This window comes from Dissoconium aciculare, assembly GCF_010015565.1.
Source record: "Dissoconium aciculare CBS 342.82 unplaced genomic scaffold K489scaffold_1, whole genome shotgun sequence".
In the NCBI taxonomy this organism is placed as follows: Eukaryota; Fungi; Ascomycota; class Dothideomycetes; order Mycosphaerellales; family Dissoconiaceae; genus Dissoconium; species Dissoconium aciculare.
In genome coordinates this window covers 1,266,657-1,287,224 of record NW_022984951.1, presented here as the reverse complement: position 1 = coordinate 1,287,224, position 20,568 = coordinate 1,266,657, and the positions used below count along the sequence as shown (strand labels likewise).

The following is a 20,568-nucleotide window of genomic DNA, read 5'->3' as shown; positions in this document are numbered from 1 at the left end:
GGCTGGTGGTGTGAAATCTACCCGATGAGGACATATGCAGGGTTCGTTTGCTCATAATTATTGGGATTTATTTCCATCGACTACCTCTCCCGGCATCTTCTCATTGTTCCTATTGTCGGCGTATTCCAGAGGCGATCGAGCGCGCACGTTTCCACACATACTCGACGACATTCACGCTCGCTTCTTCATTTATCAAATCGTACTCACGGGAAGCCTTTTCACCACCAAGAAGGTCCCGAGCACCAATCTTATGAGCTTCTGCCGCGATCTGAAGCCAGGTTCAACAACACTCCACGGTCAACATTCCCAGTCTGACATAATATCGCAACTTCGACAACGACATCGGAATCCTAGCTTGAAATGGCAACCGAGTGATGTCCATCTTGTAAGCCTCCCTTTTTGTAATTGTTTGCTCACGACCCGCTTCAAACTTCCATATCGCCGGCGAATATGCTTGCTTTCCGGCAGTTCGATCATTACCTCTCGCGTCTCACTCGCTGCCAACGCGTGTCCGTCTTCGGATCCAGCTGACAAAAGTTCGCAGCTTTTCATAATCAGCACGACGCTGACGGACTCGTCTTTAATCTTGCCTATACGTTACAACCTTTCCACAAGCTAACAATGTCGATGCCGCCGCCGAGTGTGAGCATCATTCCACCACGGGATGGTACTCCGGACTTAGGCAGAGCCTCTTCAAGCATTTCGTTTAATTCAAGCATACCTCACTCCGAAATGGTAGGGTTCCGCCCGACTGACCGCCAGCTGCCATCTCGAGAAATCTCGCCCAAGACAATTGTAGATGCATTTGTTGCCTTCATTCTATACTGCAACCCGACATATCCTCTAGACCTCGACACCAATGATCTTCGGCAGGCATTTCTCACTCCGCCTAAGAGCGAAGGCAAGGACTTTGATATGTTCCATTTATGTGATTTGATGCTCAAATACACGCGTGGAGAGGTTGAGACCTGGACCCAATTTGCTTTGGACCTGGGCGTCGAAGGGCCTGACGCGACGAAGAATCAATCTTCGCAGAAGGTTCAGCAGTACATGGTTCGACTAAAGCGATGGATGAAGTCTATGCGCGTCGATGCCTTTTGCTCGTACCTCAGTGAGAAGCCACATCCTTACTTTACCGAAATCCCGCCTCCCAGTAATCCCCATCCGAAGGGTGGACGCGCAGGCATCCTGCCAGAGGGCGATTATGCGCTTAGAGCCATCGACCCCTCCTTCCGACCGAAAAGAGGCCGACGACGCAATTCGGATGTCGAGATGGAGGAGACTCGATCACCAGGCACATCACCATCCATCTCGAAGTCACCACGCTTCATGGAAAACCTGCTAGGTCCGCCACTACCCGATTCGGCGATTCCCAGGAGCGCTCACCCTGACGGTTTCCACGATCCTTGGGCGCAGACGCCTACATCAACCCCCCAAAATTCTTCAGCTACGTGGTCAGCGGCGCGATCAGGACCGCCCTCGGCATCAACGGCACCGTCGCACCTGCGATGGGTGCTCACTCAACGTCCAGATGGTCAGACTCCCGTGACACCACATCCGCTCTCAGCACAGACCGATGGTGAGGATAAATGGGCAGCATCAGCATCGACGCCTAGTAGTCGCAAGCGGAAACGTAACGGCCCTGCCATCTCTAGCGCATGGAATGCCGGCTCTTCATCTGGATCGAAACCTCGCGGTAGACCGCCCGCGAATCGCAGTGTCCAAGATGGGCCGTTCGGTACGTTCCCTGTTGAGCCGGTGGCTCAATCCACAAGGGCGAACGAAAGGTCGGATCAAGGTTTGGACGACTTAGCGCTGTATGCTTCCGGCCAGTTGGCAACTCCGCCAAGTGCTATGAGTGAACCAGGTCTATCCGGGCGGAAACGACTTTCCTTGCAGGTACCGGCGCACCAGGGTGGGCCAGTCGTTCAGCTCGGACAAGGTCATGAAGGCGAGAGTATGCGAAACCACACTTTTGCTCATCACAATCCGATGGCGAAAACACTCACATCGGCACATTTACCAACGCCGCAAAGCGGTCAGAGCCTAAACTCAAGACCCATAGGTGACATCGCAGCCCATGAATCATCCACTCGATTGCCTGGTGTCGACTTTGAAACCTTGAAGCGGATTCTGGCCAGCGATCTCCTCCGCGCCGAGCTCATTGGATCTCCCGCACGCCTGACTGGCGAAGCAGCCCGGCGCCTTGCCCACGTCATCCTCGACCGCCTCCTCCTCCCTGAGCAATCCTCCTGCTTGCCTAATCAAAGCCCCTACAGCGATATTGCCTGCTTCACAGCCGCTACGTGGCTGGGTATCGCGCACCATCTCCCACCAGACCTCGATATCCCTGTCGCCCCACTTCACACCCGCCGCAAGACCCTCAAGGTCACTCGCTTCCGCACCGATCCAGTCACCGGCTACGACGAATTGCTCCCGACCTCAGCCGACCCTGATAACGCCTCGCCTGCCTGCCGCGTGGTTTACGACCTCTCCTGGTCCGTCGGAATGGGCGGCGCCTTCGCCGGGTCGTTCTCCATGGACGGACTGGTCCTTGCCGGTGTGCCGCCGCCTCACGACCCTCGTGCTGCCGCCACCATGACCTCGACACTGGATATCCACGACCTTTTCATGAAGAAATCCTTTGAAGCAGTCAAGCGCATGCAGCAGGAGGGCTGGGCGGAAGACACAATGAAGCAGGTCGCTCGCGTCGTGAGCGATTCTTTGCCGCAGTCCTCTGCCGCCGCGGCGGCTGCTGCCTCGCAGCGTGCCTATCCGGACATGACTCCGGCGTCAGCGCAGGCTGAAAATCACGCGCTGGCCTCGGCGTTGGCTGCGGCGAATGCCGAGGTGGCCAAGTGGAAGTCTTCCACGATGCAGTTGGAATTTGCGTGTAAAGTGGCGCAGGGCGCACTGCAACAGGAGAAGGAGGAGATGCTGCAGAAGATCCTTGGGGTCTTGTTGGAGAAGTGAAGAGCACGAATCAGCCTCGTCTGGGAAATTTCGCATCGGGTCACTTCAGGTGCGCTGTATTGTGCATGGTTTTCTATTTTCGATGTGATCTATTACTATTATTCCTCGCCTTCGTCCTCGCCTTCGCTTTGGCAGGATTCTTCATCAATGATACCCTGATTTCTGTTCCTTCAATTCATCTTATTTTACGTGCGCTATGCGTTCTTGTTGAGGCATACTCTCGCCAGTCCATTCCCTCAATCCCGGAAATTCATTTCACAATTCTCAAAATCCCCAGCTTCCTTACAGAGAAGAAATCCTCACTCACGAAAGCACCGCATGGAAGAACGCCGCCGCCAACCATGAATACTCCAACAACTGCAACGTCTTGAGCAGCTCCTCCGTCTGTTGCGTCGCCTCGCTATACTCTCCCATCTTCGGCAATGGAATTTTCATGCTGGCGCTCTGTCCGTCCCGCGGCGCCCAGTAGTTCTTCATGTGCGTTCGCGCGGCGATGATGATGACCAGCATCGTGGGCGAGAGGCCGTAGCGCGCCCATTGGGGAAGAGCGTCCGGGAGGAAGGCAAGGGTTACAGACGAGACGAGGGAGGATAGGATCTGTTTTGTGAGGTGATCAGAAAAATGCAGAGCGGAAAGGAGAGGAAGCCAGGTGTTATGAGGTCTCTTTTTCCCTCCCCTCTCCCCCCTACTTCTGAATTACAGAAATGTTTGGTTTTCTCTTCTCCGGAGAACATCTACTTACCGCAATGGCACCAGCTCCTTGTGTCGTCCGGGTAAGTTGCAGCTGTCGACCGGCCTCGCTCGACCAATCGGCGAGGGTTTTGGCGGTGGATTCGTACTTTTGCAGGCGGATGATGGCTTGGAAGGAGATGTAGGCACCGTAGGCGCCGAGAGCGATTTGGGCGAAGTGTTGACCACGAAGGACAACTGTTCGGAGAATTTCCGCCATTTCGGTGTATTCCTCTTGAAGAATTGAGGTCTTCTGGAGCAAGAGTGTTAATCTTGAGGTGATGCTTGCAATATGCTACAGTGGAGTCCTTTCTCTTCGGCAACTTGGTGAGTTGTCTTTATGGTTCGACAGAATATTACGATTTTGCTATCAATGGGTCTAGTAATGTTTTATATTGTATCGTAATCCAGATATTCCATGTTTATAGAATGCGGCTTATCGTGTCCCATGACGTCGTAGTCTGCACGGGCTGGATTCCAAGTTTCAAAAAGCCCTGAAGCTCTGGAATTCCGTCCCATGTTTGCACGTGACGTCGACACCGGCATGGATTAGATCGGACAGGACAACTTGATCGCTAAATAAAAACGAGCTAGTATGCCGCTTCACGTTTTCCAGCTCGAATCTTCGCAGGCGACGGGCCAATGATTGTTTAGACTTAGTTTTGGGTTAGTCATAACACTCTTCGTTCGATTTCACCGATAACTGTAGGCCCGCGACGCGTCTGCCCGCTGTGCTGCCCTGTAAGTGTCGCATCTCGAAAGTAAACAAAGTCAAAGAAGCGAAGTGTTTTGGTCAAGCCATGATCAGCTGGCGAAATTGACCACAACGCACACAGTATTTACGGCGCGCACTCTTGAGTAGTCGATCACAACCACTTCGCGACCATTGCGCCCACATCCACAATCCTTATTCATCGCCCTAGATCGAATGCGCTCGAGTTCACTGGACGCCGACAAAGGACAATCGCTTGCCGCGCTCAATGGCAGTACCTACCAAACCCACCGGCGATACGACGCCCGGTCGTCGCGGTAAAAAGGGCACGAACAATCAATACTTTGAAGTCGGAAAGGTCGGAAGGTAGGCGCAGAAATGAGGAGAACACGGTTTCACATGCGACATATTAATTTGTCGATTAGGAAAACGGGCATCACACTGAAAGACACGGGTGTAAGGGATGAACATGGCTTGGAGCCGGTATCTGGAATATTTTCATCATCACCGGCGATCTCGGTGCAGCACAATCTGGATCATGCGCTCGAAGACGAGGATGATGAGATGGACGTAGAAGAAAGTAGGTGGACGGAGATTACAACAAGCAGTGGACGCGTGATGTCCTAGTGTCTACGGACAATGACTGACCTTGTTGGCGCAATGATAGGCTCGGCTCCGGACGTGACTGCAACACTCGGTCTGCGCAAGACTCCACGTCTGCCTCCAGCGCGACAATCAACACCTAGACACACCAACATCGGTTCTCCCAAGCGCATGTCCTCTGTGCGGCCAGGAGCGAAGGCGGATTCGATGCCTGCACATGAAATAAGCAGCCCTACGACTGCGCACAAGCGGAGTCAAGCTAACCGAGTATTGGATTTCGCCGGCGCAAACAACCGAACGAGGAAGAGTCTATACATGGAGGAGACACAAAGCCCTTTCAAGCCGAGGAAAGCATTGCGTAGATCACAAGGCCCACCGCGACCAGACCCGTTCTCCCTCCAGGACAGTCCTGATCCACGGAGAGATGTGTCCGCGCAGCAGAACGATGGCGAAGACGACTTTGCACCGATCGATGAAGAGGTTGAGCCATCCATTGAGAATCTAGAACAGGACTTTAATGCGCCTATGGTGGACGACGAAGACGATTACGATGTGGGACAATCTCTGCCTAATGAAGCTGACCCCCACGACGCGACGGGAAACATGGATGCGACTCTAATGGCTGCAACCGCAGAATCAGCATTGGCCAGGATGCGAGGACAGAAGCGAGATCGGGCCAGTCTGCAAGGTGTAGATGATGCAGACCGAGCCGACTCATCTATGCTCGTTACCGACTCCCAACCCCCTCCGCAGAAGCGAAAGCGCGGCCGCCCTCGAAAATCAGATACGATCGTGGATGTGGCCGCTGAGGTGGGTGCCATTGGCGAATCACAAGTTGCATCAGGAGACCAGTCTGCAATGGATAATGGCGAGGGCCCAAGCACGCTGAATGTGGACGAGGAAGTCATTGCAGAGGAGCCGATCGTGAAAAGGAAACGAGGGCGACCACCAAAAGGTTCCAAGCCAAAAACTCCCGAGAACCCCAAATCGCCCACGAAAGCGCCAAAATCAATACAGTCGCCCTCGAAATCAGGTGCCCGCGGTGCGAGTGTCGGGCCAGTCAGTAACGTCCATTTGCGCGCGACCACACCGTTCGAGGATGCACAAAACAACGCCTCTCGCTTTGGACGTAATCTTATCAAACCGCTCAAGTATTGGGCGAACGAATCGCGAATCTACCGCAATGGTGACATCGAAGGCATTGTACGCGCGGAACCGGTCGAGATCGTCTCCAAAGCGCGAGCCCGCAAGTCTCGGAAGAAAGGACGGAAACCAGCGCAAAAACTCGAGGATATCGAGGAGGTCAGCGATACCGAATCGATTCTGCCTGACGAGTGGGAGGACGAGCGGGGTGTGCTTGCGTTTGACCTGGCAAACTACGATCCCGCGACAGGCACCGGAGATATCGACGATGCGATCCGACAAGGTATGTGTAGTATGCTGTCGATTATACAGCAGCCATAGCTGTGTTTCACATTCATCTCTAACACTCGCATAGATATCGCATTTGCTGAATCAGCCATCATACCGCGTGATGTACCGGGTTCGGATTTCCGTTACGCCAAAATCCTGACTCTGCCTTTCTTCGGCGCAGGTCTAGTCGAGGTTCCGCCGGGCGGCTTCAAGCGTGCAAAGAACAGTCGGCGGATGCAATTGACCTTCTTCGTGCATGAGGGCAAAGTGGCAGTCGACATGTCTGCAGGCGAGGGCTGCGAAGTCAACTCGTTCGCGATCACCAAAGGCGGTGTGTGGGTTGTCCCAAGAGGTGAGTGATCTTCAGTTTTTTTCCCCTTCTTTGCTTTCATACTACATTCTTCTGTATGCGCGACCGCTATGCACATCTTCCCTGCCCGCTGTCACCCCCCTTGCATTTATGCATGACATACGCACGTGCACAACCAATCTTTCCCCGAAAACCCTTCGTTATCGACAATCACGACTTGCGGTGTGAGCACACGCGGTACGGCAAAGCCAAAAACCACCAGGTTGCCTACCAGACCCAATCTTCGCGTTCAACAGAGGCGACCAGCCGAAGCCCGCGCGGCCATCGGCAAACCACGGAAGAACGCGAAAACTGGTTCAGATTTGGCGAACCATGGGAAGCAGAAAGGAGATCGATCCTTCGGTATCGGACGTTCCAGGCGTCGTCAAAACCTTGGGACGAACCTGCCCCGGGAAATCCTTCCCCTCGTGTCGTTCGCTCGTTCGCCCGGCAGACGGCTTCCGCTTGCCGCGGACCGCACGCACACGCGCTGCAGCGGCATCGGCATCTGCAGCTGCACCTGCGCCCAACCCAACGCCCCAGCGCCCCAGAACCAAGAATCATTAACAGCAGGTCGACTCGAGGATCGAGAAAAACAACCTCAATCGATGCGGCGCAATCACAAATTGCACCGCACCTCGCTTCTGTTCCTCACCGCGGGATGATCGGCGCTTCTCTTGGGTCGGAAATTTCTCCGAACATGCTCCGAATCTGTTTCACACACACCCTTTCATGCTCCCCCAACAACTTCCACCGGAAGAAACTTGATTTCCCCCGTCTGTTTTCATTTCGCGGGCCGCGTCAACAGAATTTTCTTTGGTACCGATGTGATGAGAAGGGAAAGAACGCGTTTTCACTGACGTTGAAGAATCATCACAGGGAATAATTACTCGATCGAGAATCATAGCACGACGAAAACGGCCAAATTGTTCTTCGCGCAGGGTAGCGAGGGCGCGGCGCCGGCGGAGTAGAGGATCCAAGTCACGTCGACATGAAATGCATTGAAGTGGATTCATCAGAGGAGAGTGCCTCTTGGATGTGATGGACACCAATGATTAATAGCATTGTTGCAGGGTCGTTCTTATCGGATCATGATGCCTGCCTCATCTCGACCTACTTTGTTGACCCCATTGCCAAATGGCCAGACGCAAGGGCCAGACGTCGCTGGCGTTTACGATGATCACGATATTGATAGTTTCTTCACTAATTTACGATGGGGCGGTGTTATTGTCGTTGTGTCGTTTGCACATAGATATCCCTGCGGCCGTGCAATGACAAAAGTTGTTTTCGTGAATTGATCCGTATTTGGGCCTTCACTTCTCATCTAATTTTGGCAAAGAGTCGCGTCACGATTGCACTTCACGCACGCACTGCAACGCTTCGCTCTCAAGTATTGATATCGTTCGTGAAATGCATATCAGAACTCGTCATCGTCATCGGCAAACTCATCAAGCACGGGGAAGTCCCCGACCTCCACACGTTCGGCGCGCACGAACACGCCGTGGTTAGGGGGGCATTCGAAATACTTCTCGCCGGAAATGCTGCCGTCGTTCTTGCCCGTCGGCTCGTCGAGCGCAACACCCACCCAGGCGCCAACAGTGCCAGGAATCTGAGGAACCTCGCCGACGAACTGCACGGCGCCGCGGCGATGGTCCGAGTCCGGGAGCAGACGACAGCGCATGCCGGTCTTGATGCCACGCTCGTCGACCTCACGGAAAGAGGCGTTGACCTTCTGCTGAACGATGTCGGGCGCGTTGGGATCGAAGCGGCCCAGCTTCTGGGACTTCTTCCAGGCGAGGACGGTGTCGGTGCGCTGCTCATATTCGGCTACCGGCATGTCATACTTCTGGACCGAGGAGACGTCGGTGTAATTGGTCCGAGCGCCGGGAGGACGAGTATCGATGACCTACGGCACGAAGAAAGCACATGATTGCCTAAGATCAGCATTGAGAAATCAAGTCAAATCAAATCGCGATGAGATGCGCGCATGTCCTCGGTGAAGGGAATGGATGTTTGCGTGACGTATGGGGAGGAGCTTGGTTCGTAGGCGCAAATTTGGGCAGTTAGAAAAGCCCATACCGCGGCACGAACACTCGCCAGCAGGATAATCTGATACAGGGTCCTCGAGGCGAGTGTGAGGCGCGTGCGTTCTCACATGCAAAGCGGAGCGTGCGGGCGACCGTTGGCCACGGCTTGTATTAGTGTGCTGGCAGTTGATCGTGAGCCCGGGCATGGGCGTCCAGGCGAAGCAGTAACCCATTTGTCTTCCGCCGAGATTGCGCACGTCTGCCTCGCAGATGAGATCTGTAGTGGGCGAGGGATCTACTGCATTGAGGTGCTGGCGCGCGCATCAAATGGATCACGGAAGGGTTCAGATGCTCGTGCGGGCGGAATGCTGCAGTCGTGGTGCGCTGTCCGCGTTGGAAAGACAAGCGAAATGCTTGTGTTGTAGTGTACGTGTGGGCGAGCGCGGTCGGCGCAGGAAGCAAGCTGTGCAGCGGGGCGGGACGGTTGGTGCCGAAAGTTCAGAAGCAAAGAAAGCTGCAGCAGATTGATGGATTCCAAGGTTTCTGAGCAAACCAGCGGGGAAAGGCGCCGCGAGCAGGTGCCCAGGTGGTGTTTGCCAAGAGAACAGGGAGTAGCAGGCAACAGGGAAGAAGGATCAACGAAACGGCGTCAAGCGGTGCAAGCATTGTGATGAGTGGGTGATGGCGCATGATGTGCTCTTGTCCCTTACCTGTAGTTCAGCATACGCCTGTAGTGAGAATGCACCGATTTGCGTCGAATCCTCATCCGCTGCAGTGATCGATTGTGCCGGTTGAGAACCAATTTTCAACGCCAGTCGTTGACAAGACGCCGGCACGCCCGTGATGGGTTCGAGGCGATCTTTCAGCTGGGTGATGGTCCATGATGGCGATACCCGTCTCTCCGAGGCGGAATTGTCCGACCGGACGAGCAGTGGCACGTCACTGGCAGTGTTCATCGTGTGATGAGATGCGGGTTTTCGGCGTGATCGGTCAACGGCAATGGAAGAGGGTCCAGCGTTCAGCGAATACCGTCTGTCCTGGCGCCTTGCACCAGCAGGATTGGTCGGTGGTCGCGACGGCCGAAGCGTAGGCGTACAGCAGAGGCTGCGGCGGCAAGCGTATGCAATGACAGCACTACCTAGGTATGCTGGGAGTCGTGGTGGAGTTGGTGGTGGCTGTACCGGCGAAATTGTTGTTGTCATCGACCAAATTTCATTTCGCACGGATGATGTGTGAGGGAGCTCGGGATTTTAGGTTCAGTACACCGCAGTACAAGCCAAGCCCTCCTCCATCGACCTGGACAGCACGCTTCTCTCGTAGGGATAGATCACCACATCCGGGTAAGCGTGAACGGTCGACACGCATGGCTCTATGCCCGGTCCTGGATGAACTATTCACATGCAACTGGGATTATGATCATGCTGACGAAGGGCGGCCATTTTGTTCCCACGACGGACCGCGAGGTCAATCGCCCTGGCATTGCGAATTGCATGTTTTACTCGGTGTGATGATGTGCGAGAACTGCTCTCACACTACCACCAGTCCTGGTGATGCTGAGTTTCGACGCATGGTGCGCGCGGTTTGCATGATCAGGTGTGTTGTACATGTACTCATGTACATCACTAACGGCACAAAGCGCGCGATCGCTCGTGAGACAAGACCATTTATTTGGAGGATCGATCGGTGTTCTGCAGGCACAGAATAATTAGGTACAAGAGATGTTCCGACATCGTCCAATTTTGCGCGGCTCTAGTCGTCGGCCGAGACAACTCTTCCATGCAGTACCTAGGTCTGTGTTGTGCATTGCTAGATATTGACAGATTTATCGATCTGGTATGTACGTCACTTGCGCAATGGTGGAGATGTCTTTGAAGTGCTCCTCTCTGAGGAAAAAGGCTAATCCACCAGAAGTGCGGACCTCGGCAGAATTCTCGACGACAAAAATGGAGATCCTCAGTGATGACCCCATAGTAACATGCACTATATGCGACGAGACCGTTGAGGGGTTCAATTGGCAAATGGCGCGTTGCGTTGTTGAGGGAAGATTTTTATTAGACAGAATCGACAATGCAATTTGGTCATATGTACCCCAGATGAGTCTAGCTGCACTCCTATATCGACCGGAAATGGAGGCTTTTCGAGTTTGCGGAAAACAGGTACAGCTGGAATACAACCTTGAAAGCGTGCAAGACGAGTTCATGCTTATGCCCTATTAATGATGGAACGGTTTGTCTGCGCGAAGATCGCGTGCAGTAGATCAGACGGCCAACGGAAACTCCCTGCTAGGCTGGCGATGGTGTGTACATTGTCGCCGAACACCAGGAGAGAGGAGAGATGATGTACATGAAGTGGCACAGCAGTAGCACCGAACAGTACAGCAGTACTCCTCCTCCGTCACAGATTGCTCAACCCAAATCTCCCTCGGATCGCCTGCCGAGCTGCAGGAATGCCCAGCGAGCCTTCACCGCCAGTGGAGCCGAAGCTTAAAAGCAAAATACGGGAGCTCGGCTACTGGGCTGCGCTCCCAGGTGTGAACGCCTTGTCGGGTGCATGTTGTACCCACCCGGAAGGACCCTTTTTTGCTGCCAGGCGTGCTTGTGTTTAATATTGGTCGACGAGGAGGTGTGGTGATTGAGAGGGGCACACAGCAGGAAATCGTTCGGCGCGCGCAGTGGCGTCATGGACCGTGTGCGCGCCTCCGCACTTCTTTCTCGTCAACGGCATTCAACTACATGCGGGCCTTGCAAGTCCAGCTCTGATGTCGCTGAAGAATTCCGGGAGATATGGACCGTCCTAGCTCCCCGATCTTCTCCTTCTCGGCTGCTTGGTCAAGTCGAAACGCTGACTCTGCCTGCTCAGGATCCACGCTGTACAAACATGTCGTATCATGGTTCGAGACTATCGCGACTTGAGCGCGAAACCGATCCGGCTCCTGTCGGTGTTGGCATGAATATGCATCTTGCTAAATGATGGATCGCCCAAGACACGAATTTCAAATTTGCGCCTCAAATGTTAAAGACGATCTTCTTTGCATCAACGTCTAGACCGGTATGCGGCGCAGCAACTAAACACTGTCAGATTCCTGCTGCCTATTGTGACAATCTTGGAAGGCATTGTTGCCCTTCAGCAGTGAAAGTTGTTTCATCCTCGGCTATCTGTCGCCGCGGATGCCTTCTCGCCCAGCCCTAATGGACTCGTACCCTGGGGGGCCGGAATAAGGTTTTATCGCCCTCACGGTCGCAAAATCCATCGTCCGCAAAGATTCAAGCCGAGTCCGCGCCAGACCTGTTTCGGGTGTCCAAACACAACGGTCATTGAGATGTTCCAATCTCAAACGCAACGTCTGCGCTCGTCATGGCGTGTTTCCTCATGAGACATGTTCGTGGTCTTTCGCGTTCGGCCGACAGTCTGCTTGGCGCAAAGATGGGGCTCATTAGCGCGGTCTCTGGCCACGCAGTGCTGGGATGTCCGAGAGTTTCACGCCGAGCCTGTTCTCCTCAGGTTCTAATGCCAGAACCCAGCGCGTGGCGTGGAGCAGCCCGCGTCATCACGAGACTTGCGATTGATGCATGGCCTGAAATATAGCACAGGTGAGTAGATCATGCATCCTGTAAGCAGACTCGAAAGGCATCGGCATAGGCCTCTAGAGCAAATCACCGGGGCGTTAGCGCATGCGATCATGATTTCTCGCCTCCAATATGCAATACAGGTGGTGTCTCTGGGTTGGAAGGAATTTCCTATTGGAGGTATCTTGGTGAGAATCTTGGAGTATTGAAAATGTGACCATGATGAGGCGATCACGCCGGCCAGTGTGGACCCAAGACCAACCGTCGGCACTTCACCGCTAATGTCGATTCTCATTTCACGCTCTCGTTGGGAAAAGAAGCCATCGCCAGCGGCGAACTATGACGGACAAAAGCCCGCCTCCTGCCCGCCCAGCGCGGTATTGCCTTTCCGTGATATTGTCGTTCCTGCCCGATATATTATCGGATCACAGATGAGTTCGTGTCTAGGAACAGTAGCGCTAAGAAATCTCGCAGCCGATGTTCAGGTACGTATTCAGCGCAAGGGCGATGGCACGCGCGGATCACGGGTCGCTAGAAGCTCGTGGTAGGATTTACGCCGCCAGTTCGCTTGGCAGGTCCTCTCAGACCATAATCATATCGCTTCCATCTCATCGTGCGAACGGTTTTTTCACATGCTTTAGGGCTCTGATGGATCGAGCGTATACAGAGTGGATCAGACTATACAGAGTTTCGACATAGTCACTATGTTGGGATGTTGGGAATGAGCTGTTCTCGTAAAGTTAGATGCGATCTGTGTTCGGCGGCATCTCCTCACACCGCTTGTGATCCGATGATGTCCATGTTACGGATGACAGCGCGAGTGGGTGCACAACATCTTAACCCTCCCAAGTTGACTTTGTACCTCTTTGGCTTGTTGTCACGAAAGAGATTGAGAGCGTTCGGACTCGAGAGACACAAACAGACAAACATGTAACGAATATGGTGAAGTGAACACATGGATGGAAAGTGCACGCGTTTGGTGATGTCGATCAATGGCAAGGCGCGATGAGGAACCCGGGAAAAGAGGCGTACATAGTTCCTGAGGTTAGCGCTGGAGTTGACGTGAAGATATTGCCAGGCCCCATCAGTACAAGCAAAACCTGCGTCTCATCAAAACCGACCGGCTCTCGGGATAGCAAGTAGCCATGCGGATGCGGGCTCGATGAGTGGTACGGCCGACAGGAGCCTCTGATGCCGTTGATCAACCCAAATCTTGTTACGTGCTCTCGTGCGTGTGCATGGGCATGCCCTGACGACAAAGGTGGTAATTAGTCCACATCGGAACCTGGCATGGAACTCGATTCCCTGATCGCCTCGCGTTGAGTGCGCCTTCCGGCCTCTGGCGCGAAGATGAGATGTTCGGCCCTGGAATGGTTCGGATGCAACGCGCTGACGATGCGCTGCCAACGGGTACGCGGGCTGGGAAAGAGGGCTCGCGGAAGTGTTTAGAGTGGTTCCCTGGCTGGCGCTCGAACGTGTTGCGAACTGGGTGTTGCTGGTACCCGTACTCGAACATGACATTTTAGCAATTGCCCAAGAGGGAAATTCCATCGAGTTCGGGCGATGCATGGCGTGGGTGCGATGTGGGTTCGATGTCGATGTCAGCATCCGCTGCTGCAAGCCTGGCCTGATCCAGCTGAACCACGATGGGAAGGGTTGTGCTAAAATTGTCGATCGTCTGTTTGACACTCATGTCAATCTACTGCATTCCGCGGCGAGTGTGCACATCGTCATACACCATCTAACCATCATCAAATAATGTAGTTGCCCTGCCGTGCGCGAAAACATCCATATTGATGCAACGCGTGAAACTCGAGAACACCTTCAGGTCGCCCGCTTGGTTCGTCAACTGCGCGGACAATGTTTCATCCCTGGCGGCACGTTCCCAATCCCTCGCGCGCCGGGTCCCTCGGGCCTCCGGTAGTATTTTAACTTCAAATTCAGCGGTTGAAGAGCACACGATCCGATTTTCGAATCTTCATCTCCTCTAGCCGAAGATACTCGATGTCTGGCACTCGGCAGGCTGGGATGGGGGCGGTGGTTCGTCGAACTTCAGGGCACAACATACTGCATCCTGGATATCGCATGACCCACATGCGAGGCTTAAGCGGGCAAATGCTCGCTCAGATTCCCATGGGTCTCTATTGTTCCTGAAATATATTTTTATGAACTGTGTACAGACAACCTGTACAGTACTGCGCAAATATGTGGTAATCCGCTTTCTTGGCAACGATGGTGGGAGGATAGCGATGCTAATGGTCCCGTCTGTACCAACTACCTCGAGGACGACAGGAGCATATAAGGGACATTGGCAAGGCATCGTCGAGACGAGAAGACTGGTGGCTCTCACGCAATGTCGACCGGATCATCCTACACTCGAGCAATAAGAACAGATTGATGGTACAGTTCATTTTTGAATCCTCCATACCTAGGTAGCGGTACATGATATTATTGTTGTTGTTGTTATTATTATTATTATCATCACTCGGTCTCTGTCCCGCGGCGGGCGTCGGCAATCCGGCTGACGCACTTGGTGTTGCCATTCCTGATCGACCATTGGCTTCTAGATCTCCAACCGCACCTTCTGCCTCTACTGTACATCATCACCATAATTTCAATGGGCACTACAGCAGATCCGACGGGCTAAATCCACTGGGCGATGTGAGTGGGTGTGCGTTGCGTGCGTAGGCTTTTAGGAACGGTGCAGTGTAGCAGCACCGGCGACGGCCTTGTCGTAGTCTGTCTTGCTAACCTTGAAGGCTGTGTGTGTTGGCTGGCTGGACTCATGGTGAAGAATTTACGAACGTCTGCCTGCCCATGGAGCAAGAAATTCGTGCCTCGGTCGACTTGTGAACGTACGTCTCTCGGGTGTTCTGGCTTGGGCACATCTGTTTTTCTCTATCTCTTCCTCTATGCGTATGCGTATGCTCACCCTCCTCTTTTCCACTACAGGATAGTGCTCTCGGCCCTACGTCAATCTTTCGTGGAATAGCACCTTGTCATCGTCTGCTCGTCCTCTTTCCACCCACCCACACAGTGGCACACACACTCTCTCTCTCACACACACACGCCCGCACGCACATACCCCGTCGTCACCATCACTCACCACCACCACTACATCTCATACTGCACGCTTGATAATTCCGCTACTGCTACTACTGTACCACCATTCCCAGCTGTCTTCCCTCCTTCTCGCCCATGATCGTCCAATTGCCGACGGACCTACCAATATTCGTGCAGAAGTGAAAAAGAAAACAGCAAAGCAATCCCGGCCGACACCGACCCTCTATTCTTCCTCTGCTTCCCCATCGTCTACTCCTCCTTGGCTCCAATTTCGTCCCTCCACTATTTGAATTCATTCTCGCTTTGTTCCGGTCGGTTCCATTCGATCGGCTCCTCACGTTCGAAAGTGTGGCGTGGTCGTTTGGTGATGCCGGCTTCCACCCAGACCATTGCAGACTTAATGTTCCGAGCTCCACCGTCGCTGCAGAGACCCCCAACTTCGTGAATCCGTTTTTGATTCTTCCCATTGGCTTGTCCCTTTGGCATCTTCAGAACAATCCCGAGGCACCAAGCAACAGCCTCGTCGATTGCTCGACCCTCCTAGTCGATTAATGTCCTTGTCCAAAGCTTGGAGCGAACCATAGTTCGTCCCAACAATCCGCTGAACACCTTACTTTACCTTTGAGCGCCTTGCGACAACTGCTCCATCATTCCGTCTACCCACTTCTTCCTCTACCGCTTCTCTTCGTCGACGATTGATTGTATCACCTTACCATTCTCACTGTCAGTCCTTGCCGGTCAACAACCTCACATCATATAATTCTATCGCTCTCTCGTCACTCAGTCAATTTCTGTGCTGGCCGTATCGCCAGCGCCAGCCGCAAACGTGGATATCTCATTCCTTTTGGACCGCAAGTCAGCAGGGTCGCCGGGCAATGCTAGTACGACATCAAGGACGACGACGGCCAACGGAGCCAGGGAGGACACAGGAGGATCTGCTGCGACCTCGACCGCGACCACCGTAACAGCGGCTTCAATGACCGCAAAGGCGCCGGTTGCGGTCTCAGTCCCGCCGCTGCACATACCACAGCATCAAATGCAGCCCGTTTACCCTCCTATGCAAACGACACCGTTTCCGCAACACTTTGCGCAAGCTCCGCAACAATATCATCCTGTCTCAGCAGGATATTCAAGCTTCCCGCCATCTGGCCTCCCGGACTCGCGCATGCCGCCTCGATTGTCAAGTGCACAACCACCGGGAGCCGGGGTAAAGCGGGGACCTCCTTCCCAAACGATTCCAGGAGAAACGCCGCCCAAGAAGAAACAATCGAAATGGACCGCCGACGAAGATCGCGAAATCATCGACCTGCGTGGGCGCGGCATGAAGTGGGAAGACATCTCCAAACGGTTACCTGGTCGCAGCGCAATCAGCTGTAGATTGCGCTTCCAAAACTACCTGGAACGACGGTCAGAGTGGGATGAGGAGAAGAAGAACAAGCTCGCGCGATTGTATGAAAGGTGAGCACTTCTCTTTGTCAAAGGCATCTACTTTCGGTCGATACAGTCCACTGACCCAGCTTGCAGGTTCAAGAAAGACATGTGGGAGAAGATCGCAAAGGAGATGCAACTTCCGTGGCGAGCGGCTGAGGCCATGCATTGGCAGATTGGAGAGATCGAAATGGCGCATCGCGCCAATGTTTCTGTCTTCCACCTGGCCGGTCAGCAAGGGTCGAATTCTTCGCAAGGCGGCGTCGGTTCTGATGGCGGTACGAGTACTTCACCGACATCTGCTACTCACCCGACACCATCCTCGACCATGGCCATATCGCATTCCCATAATCACAGCCTCCCACAAATACCGCCAAACGCTCTTCCACATCCACTGTCGCCGGTCGACCATTTCCGACGTAATAGCGTCGGGTCCATGTCACCCAATGGCATGGGCCCAGGGTACCTTCGGCGCAGAGCAGATAGCACTCGTTCTGTCGCGTCAGTCTTGCCTCGAGCACATTTGCCTCCTCTGGATGAAGTGGCAAGCATATCGGCTCGGGATCCGAGGCCGAAATACCCACCGGGGCCATGGTGAAAAATCAAGTTTCATGAATAGGCAGATTATCGAAGACATATGGTTGTACTCGCAATCCGACAGCAGCCGATCGTTGACGAATCGCGCGTCGGGCACGGAGAATGCTCCGTGCGTGGGGATGCTCTCACGAGGCCGTACGGCGGACAGGTCCTGTACAGTACCACGAAGTGACGAAGGACGACGTGTAAACTAGGACGCAGGGGAGTCGGAGTTAGGAGGCCTCAACTCCTCCGCCCCGGATGAGCGTGAGGTTGGTAGTCCCTTAGCAGCACTAAGGATGCCGCAGGATGAACCCGGATTTTTCAGCAAGCAGCTATACCCACATATCTTTCAGAGCGTGTACTAGACAAATCTTCACATATGACGTTGTGTCCTGAGTTTGGACTTTTTTGACATTTCTGTCCACATGTCGTCGTTATTTACTATATGACGAAGCTTCGCCAATGCCTTCACGCGGGTAATGGAGATCTACGGCCCGTCCCGGGACGCCGCATGCCTACGTCCAAGTCGTGTTCAGATATGGTCGGCTTGGACCCCGAATCAGCACATATTCATCGTTGCTCACGAGCTCATCACCCTCTGAGGATCCGAGATGGCCGACATGTCCTGACGTGCCCGCGAGGCATTCACCACACCTCTCTGGCCGAGCATCATCTTATCGTCAATAAACTTCAGGGGCTATGTCGGCACCCGAGCCAGGCTCGCTCGCGGCCAGCCTCTTGGCCTGGGTCAAGTCCTTTGACGCCGGTCGGCAAGCAACAGGGTTGGGAGAATTGAACGACGCCCAAGCGTTATGGGCAATCCTACAGGATGTGGACGCCGTGTATTTCTCTGGGGATCTGCCTGAACCCAGCATCGGCCCAAGCAGCGAATGGACGCGGAAATGGCAGAACCTCAAGTTCCTCGAGAAGCAATTGTCCATGTACTATCGTGATGTCTGCAACGGGCAGGATGCGGCAAGCGCCAGCTTCGTGCCGGATCTCAAGGCTATTGCGGCCGACTCGGTCACTAGTGAGCTCGAAAAGCTCATCATGTCCATCATCAGGGCGGCGATGCTCTCCCCAGAGTCTAATGAACGAATGGGAAAGCGACTGATGGCATTGGGCAACGAGCACGCCATGGCGATCGCGTACGAGATCAGAAGCATGCAGGACACAGACATGCCTGACTCAGAGACGGCTAGCCGCGCTGAGTCAATCTATCAGTCAGAGCAAGATGTATCGGAAAAGGGAAAGGTGAATGGTACAAAGGACATCGATGGGTATTTCGGAGATCCGCTGTTGGAAAGAGAGGAAGAGCTGCTCCAGGCTCAGGCAACCATCGAGAAGCTTCAGGCGAGTCAAGCTGCAGCCCAGCGGCAGCTGCAAGAACTGCGGCAGGACAAGGAACATCTACAGGAAGCATTTGACGCGTATCGCTCGGAGATCAACAGCAAAGGTCGGAAAGTCACTGGAGAAGATGCGCTTAAGAAATTGCAGCGCCAGGCAGACAGCGATCGTGCGTACATTGATGACATGGAAAGTCAATTGGAATCCTCGAAGAATGCTGTGGATTCCTACGAGCGTCAGATTCAACGACTAAAGGAGGAGAATGAGGCTGCCCAGAAGCTCCGGGACGATCTGCAAATGCTTCGTGCGGAGAATGAGGATCTCACTCAAAAGGTCAAAGCCAACGAGAACCTGAAGAAGAAGATTCAGGCGTTGCAGGAGCAAGAGAAGATCAACATTTCCCTCCGCGAAGAGCTCAAACAGAATGGTGAACGCTTGGAGGAGCTCGATCGTCTGAAGCAGGTGCAATCGTCACTAGAAAAGGAAATCATCGAAAAGAAGGGGTTGATTCGAAATCAAGAATACCAGATCAACGAGCTGACGACGACCCGAAAGCATGCTGAGTACGATGCTCGCGTACTGACACAAAAGCTCGAAGCGGCTCGCGAACGTCAAGAACGCGACCACGAAGCACTCGAAGATTTACGCAATCGCTTACAAGAACGCAACGGCAGCGACGATGTCGATCTCGATCCTCCGATTGAACCCACAGCCAAAACTCAAACACAAGAGACCAAAGCTCGCGACTCTTCGACCAAAAACACCGCAGAGACGAAGAACCTGACCGACAAAATCGTCTTGTTGGAGCAACAACTCTCCGCTTCAGACGCCCGTCTTAAGCAGGCCTCAGAGCGGCACGCGGCCCTGGAAGAGCGCGACCGCGTCTACCAGACGTCCGTCGAAGCCCATCAGAAAGCACAGAAGCAGCTCGAGGAGCAGGAGAGCATCATCGGCGCTCTACGCCGCGAGCTCGAAATCCTCGCCCGTCAACCGCCGCCCGCCAAAGAGGCCGCACCGGTCATCCCACCGGATGTTGCGGCGCTGCAGCGCGAAAACCAGCTCATGGTGACCGCCTGGTACGATCTATCGAGTCGCTTACAAAACAATGGCGTCTCGCTCAATCGACGGCGTCAGGAGCCGAAGAGCTGGATCGGCAAGCAGCGCGCATTGGTCGGCCCGAGCAGCGGCGGAAATAGCAGTTCGGTAAGTCGAGCCTCCTGAGCCATATGAACACGGATTTCTCGTACGAGATTTTCAATTTTTTTGTTTAATTGAAGCACAACCTTTCTTGCTGACATTTAAATCCATCACAGAGACATTAATTACATCGAATTTATACAGGCTTGGAAGACGCGGTCGACGAACGATCCGAACTTTCAGATTTAGATCAGAACATTGCATCATTCGGCGTTCAGGAGTCAAGAAGACTTCTTTGCATCTGAAATTTCAACAACCTCATCACTTTTCTGCTCACAGAATGTTCGAGCGTGCATAGCGCTATGGACACAATAACAGTTTCCACATCGCTAAAGTCTCGGCCCGCTTCCTTTTGTTTCCTTTTTTGATTTGTATAACATGCGCTCCAATGAGCGAGAAGCGTTGTCAGAGCGCGTTGGTTCGAGAAGCAGCTGCTATTCCGAGACCGATCCGGAGCCAGAATTGATGGCACGTGATCGGCGCGCTGGAGGCGTAAGATGGGGCCTGAGTGCCAGGACTGTGCCTCTGTCGCTGATGGAGGGGAGGAGTCTCGAATAAGCGACGTCTAATGTGGGATCGATG

At 53.8% G+C, this 20,568-nt stretch overlaps 6 protein-coding genes across 6 annotated transcripts; 4 read left to right on the top strand and 2 right to left on the bottom strand.

The window, feature by feature from the left end:
- The first annotated feature begins 9 nt into the window (after positions 1-9).
- K489DRAFT_13129 (uncharacterized protein) lies at positions 10-3,125 on the top strand. The gene is made up of 2 exons (XM_033599047.1): positions 10-385; positions 699-3,125. The coding sequence occupies exons 1-2, from the start codon at positions 375-377 to the stop codon at positions 2,971-2,973; spliced, it is 2,286 nt and encodes a 761-aa protein (XP_033464369.1). The 5' UTR covers positions 10-374; the 3' UTR covers positions 2,974-3,125.
- Positions 3,027-4,081, bottom strand: K489DRAFT_375420 (uncharacterized protein). Its single transcript, XM_033603683.1, has 2 exons — positions 3,716-4,081; positions 3,027-3,570 (listed from the first exon to the last, which is right to left on the bottom strand). Exons 1-2 carry the CDS (start codon positions 3,920-3,922, stop codon positions 3,277-3,279), a joined length of 501 nt encoding a protein of 166 aa, XP_033464368.1. The 5' UTR covers positions 3,923-4,081; the 3' UTR covers positions 3,027-3,276.
- A 385-nt stretch (positions 4,082-4,466) lies between these two features.
- K489DRAFT_375418 (uncharacterized protein) lies at positions 4,467-8,090 on the top strand. The gene is made up of 5 exons (XM_033603682.1): positions 4,467-4,780; positions 4,840-4,994; positions 5,082-6,443; positions 6,516-6,782; positions 7,659-8,090. Exons 1-5 carry the CDS (start codon positions 4,683-4,685, stop codon positions 7,748-7,750), a joined length of 1,974 nt encoding a protein of 657 aa, XP_033464367.1. The 5' UTR covers positions 4,467-4,682; the 3' UTR covers positions 7,751-8,090.
- Positions 7,831-10,022, bottom strand: K489DRAFT_375416 (uncharacterized protein). Its single transcript, XM_033603681.1, has 2 exons — positions 9,517-10,022; positions 7,831-8,685 (listed from the first exon to the last, which is right to left on the bottom strand). Exons 1-2 carry the CDS (start codon positions 10,006-10,008, stop codon positions 8,197-8,199), a joined length of 981 nt encoding a protein of 326 aa, XP_033464366.1. The 5' UTR covers positions 10,009-10,022; the 3' UTR covers positions 7,831-8,196.
- A 6,578-nt stretch (positions 10,023-16,600) lies between these two features.
- Positions 16,601-17,461, top strand: K489DRAFT_311037 (uncharacterized protein; the record flags this gene model as incomplete). Its single annotated transcript, XM_033600749.1, has 2 exons — positions 16,601-16,893; positions 16,960-17,461. 2 exons carry the CDS (start codon positions 16,601-16,603, stop codon positions 17,459-17,461), a joined length of 795 nt encoding a protein of 264 aa, XP_033464365.1.
- Positions 17,462-19,821: 2,360 nt separating this feature from the next.
- On the top strand, positions 19,822-20,010 carry K489DRAFT_310131 (uncharacterized protein; the record flags this gene model as incomplete). Its single annotated transcript, XM_033600682.1, has 1 exon — positions 19,822-20,010. A coding segment is annotated over one exon (189 nt), but the record flags the coding sequence as incomplete, so codon positions are not given.
- Positions 20,011-20,568: the final 558 nt, after the last annotated feature.

Coding starts and splice junctions, on each gene's coding strand:
- K489DRAFT_375420 (XM_033603683.1), bottom strand. CDS start 3,922: ATGGCGGAAATTCTCCGAACAGTTGTCCTTCGTGGTCAACACTTCGCC. Junction 3,571..3,715: donor AAGGAGCTGGTGCCATTGCG/GTAAGTAGATGT, acceptor CTCACAAAACAG/ATCCTATCCTCCCTCGTCTC.
- K489DRAFT_375418 (XM_033603682.1), top strand. CDS start 4,683: ATGGCAGTACCTACCAAACCCACCGGCGATACGACGCCCGGTCGTCGC. Junction 4,995..5,081: donor TGAGATGGACGTAGAAGAAA/GTAGGTGGACGG, acceptor GCGCAATGATAG/GCTCGGCTCCGGACGTGACT. Junction 6,444..6,515: donor CGACGATGCGATCCGACAAG/GTATGTGTAGTA, acceptor ACACTCGCATAG/ATATCGCATTTGCTGAATCA.
- K489DRAFT_375416 (XM_033603681.1), bottom strand. CDS start 10,008: ATGACAACAACAATTTCGCCGGTACAGCCACCACCAACTCCACCACGA. Junction 8,686..9,516: donor AGGCGTATGCTGAACTACAG/GTAAGGGACAAG, acceptor TTCGTGCCGTAG/GTCATCGATACTCGTCCTCC.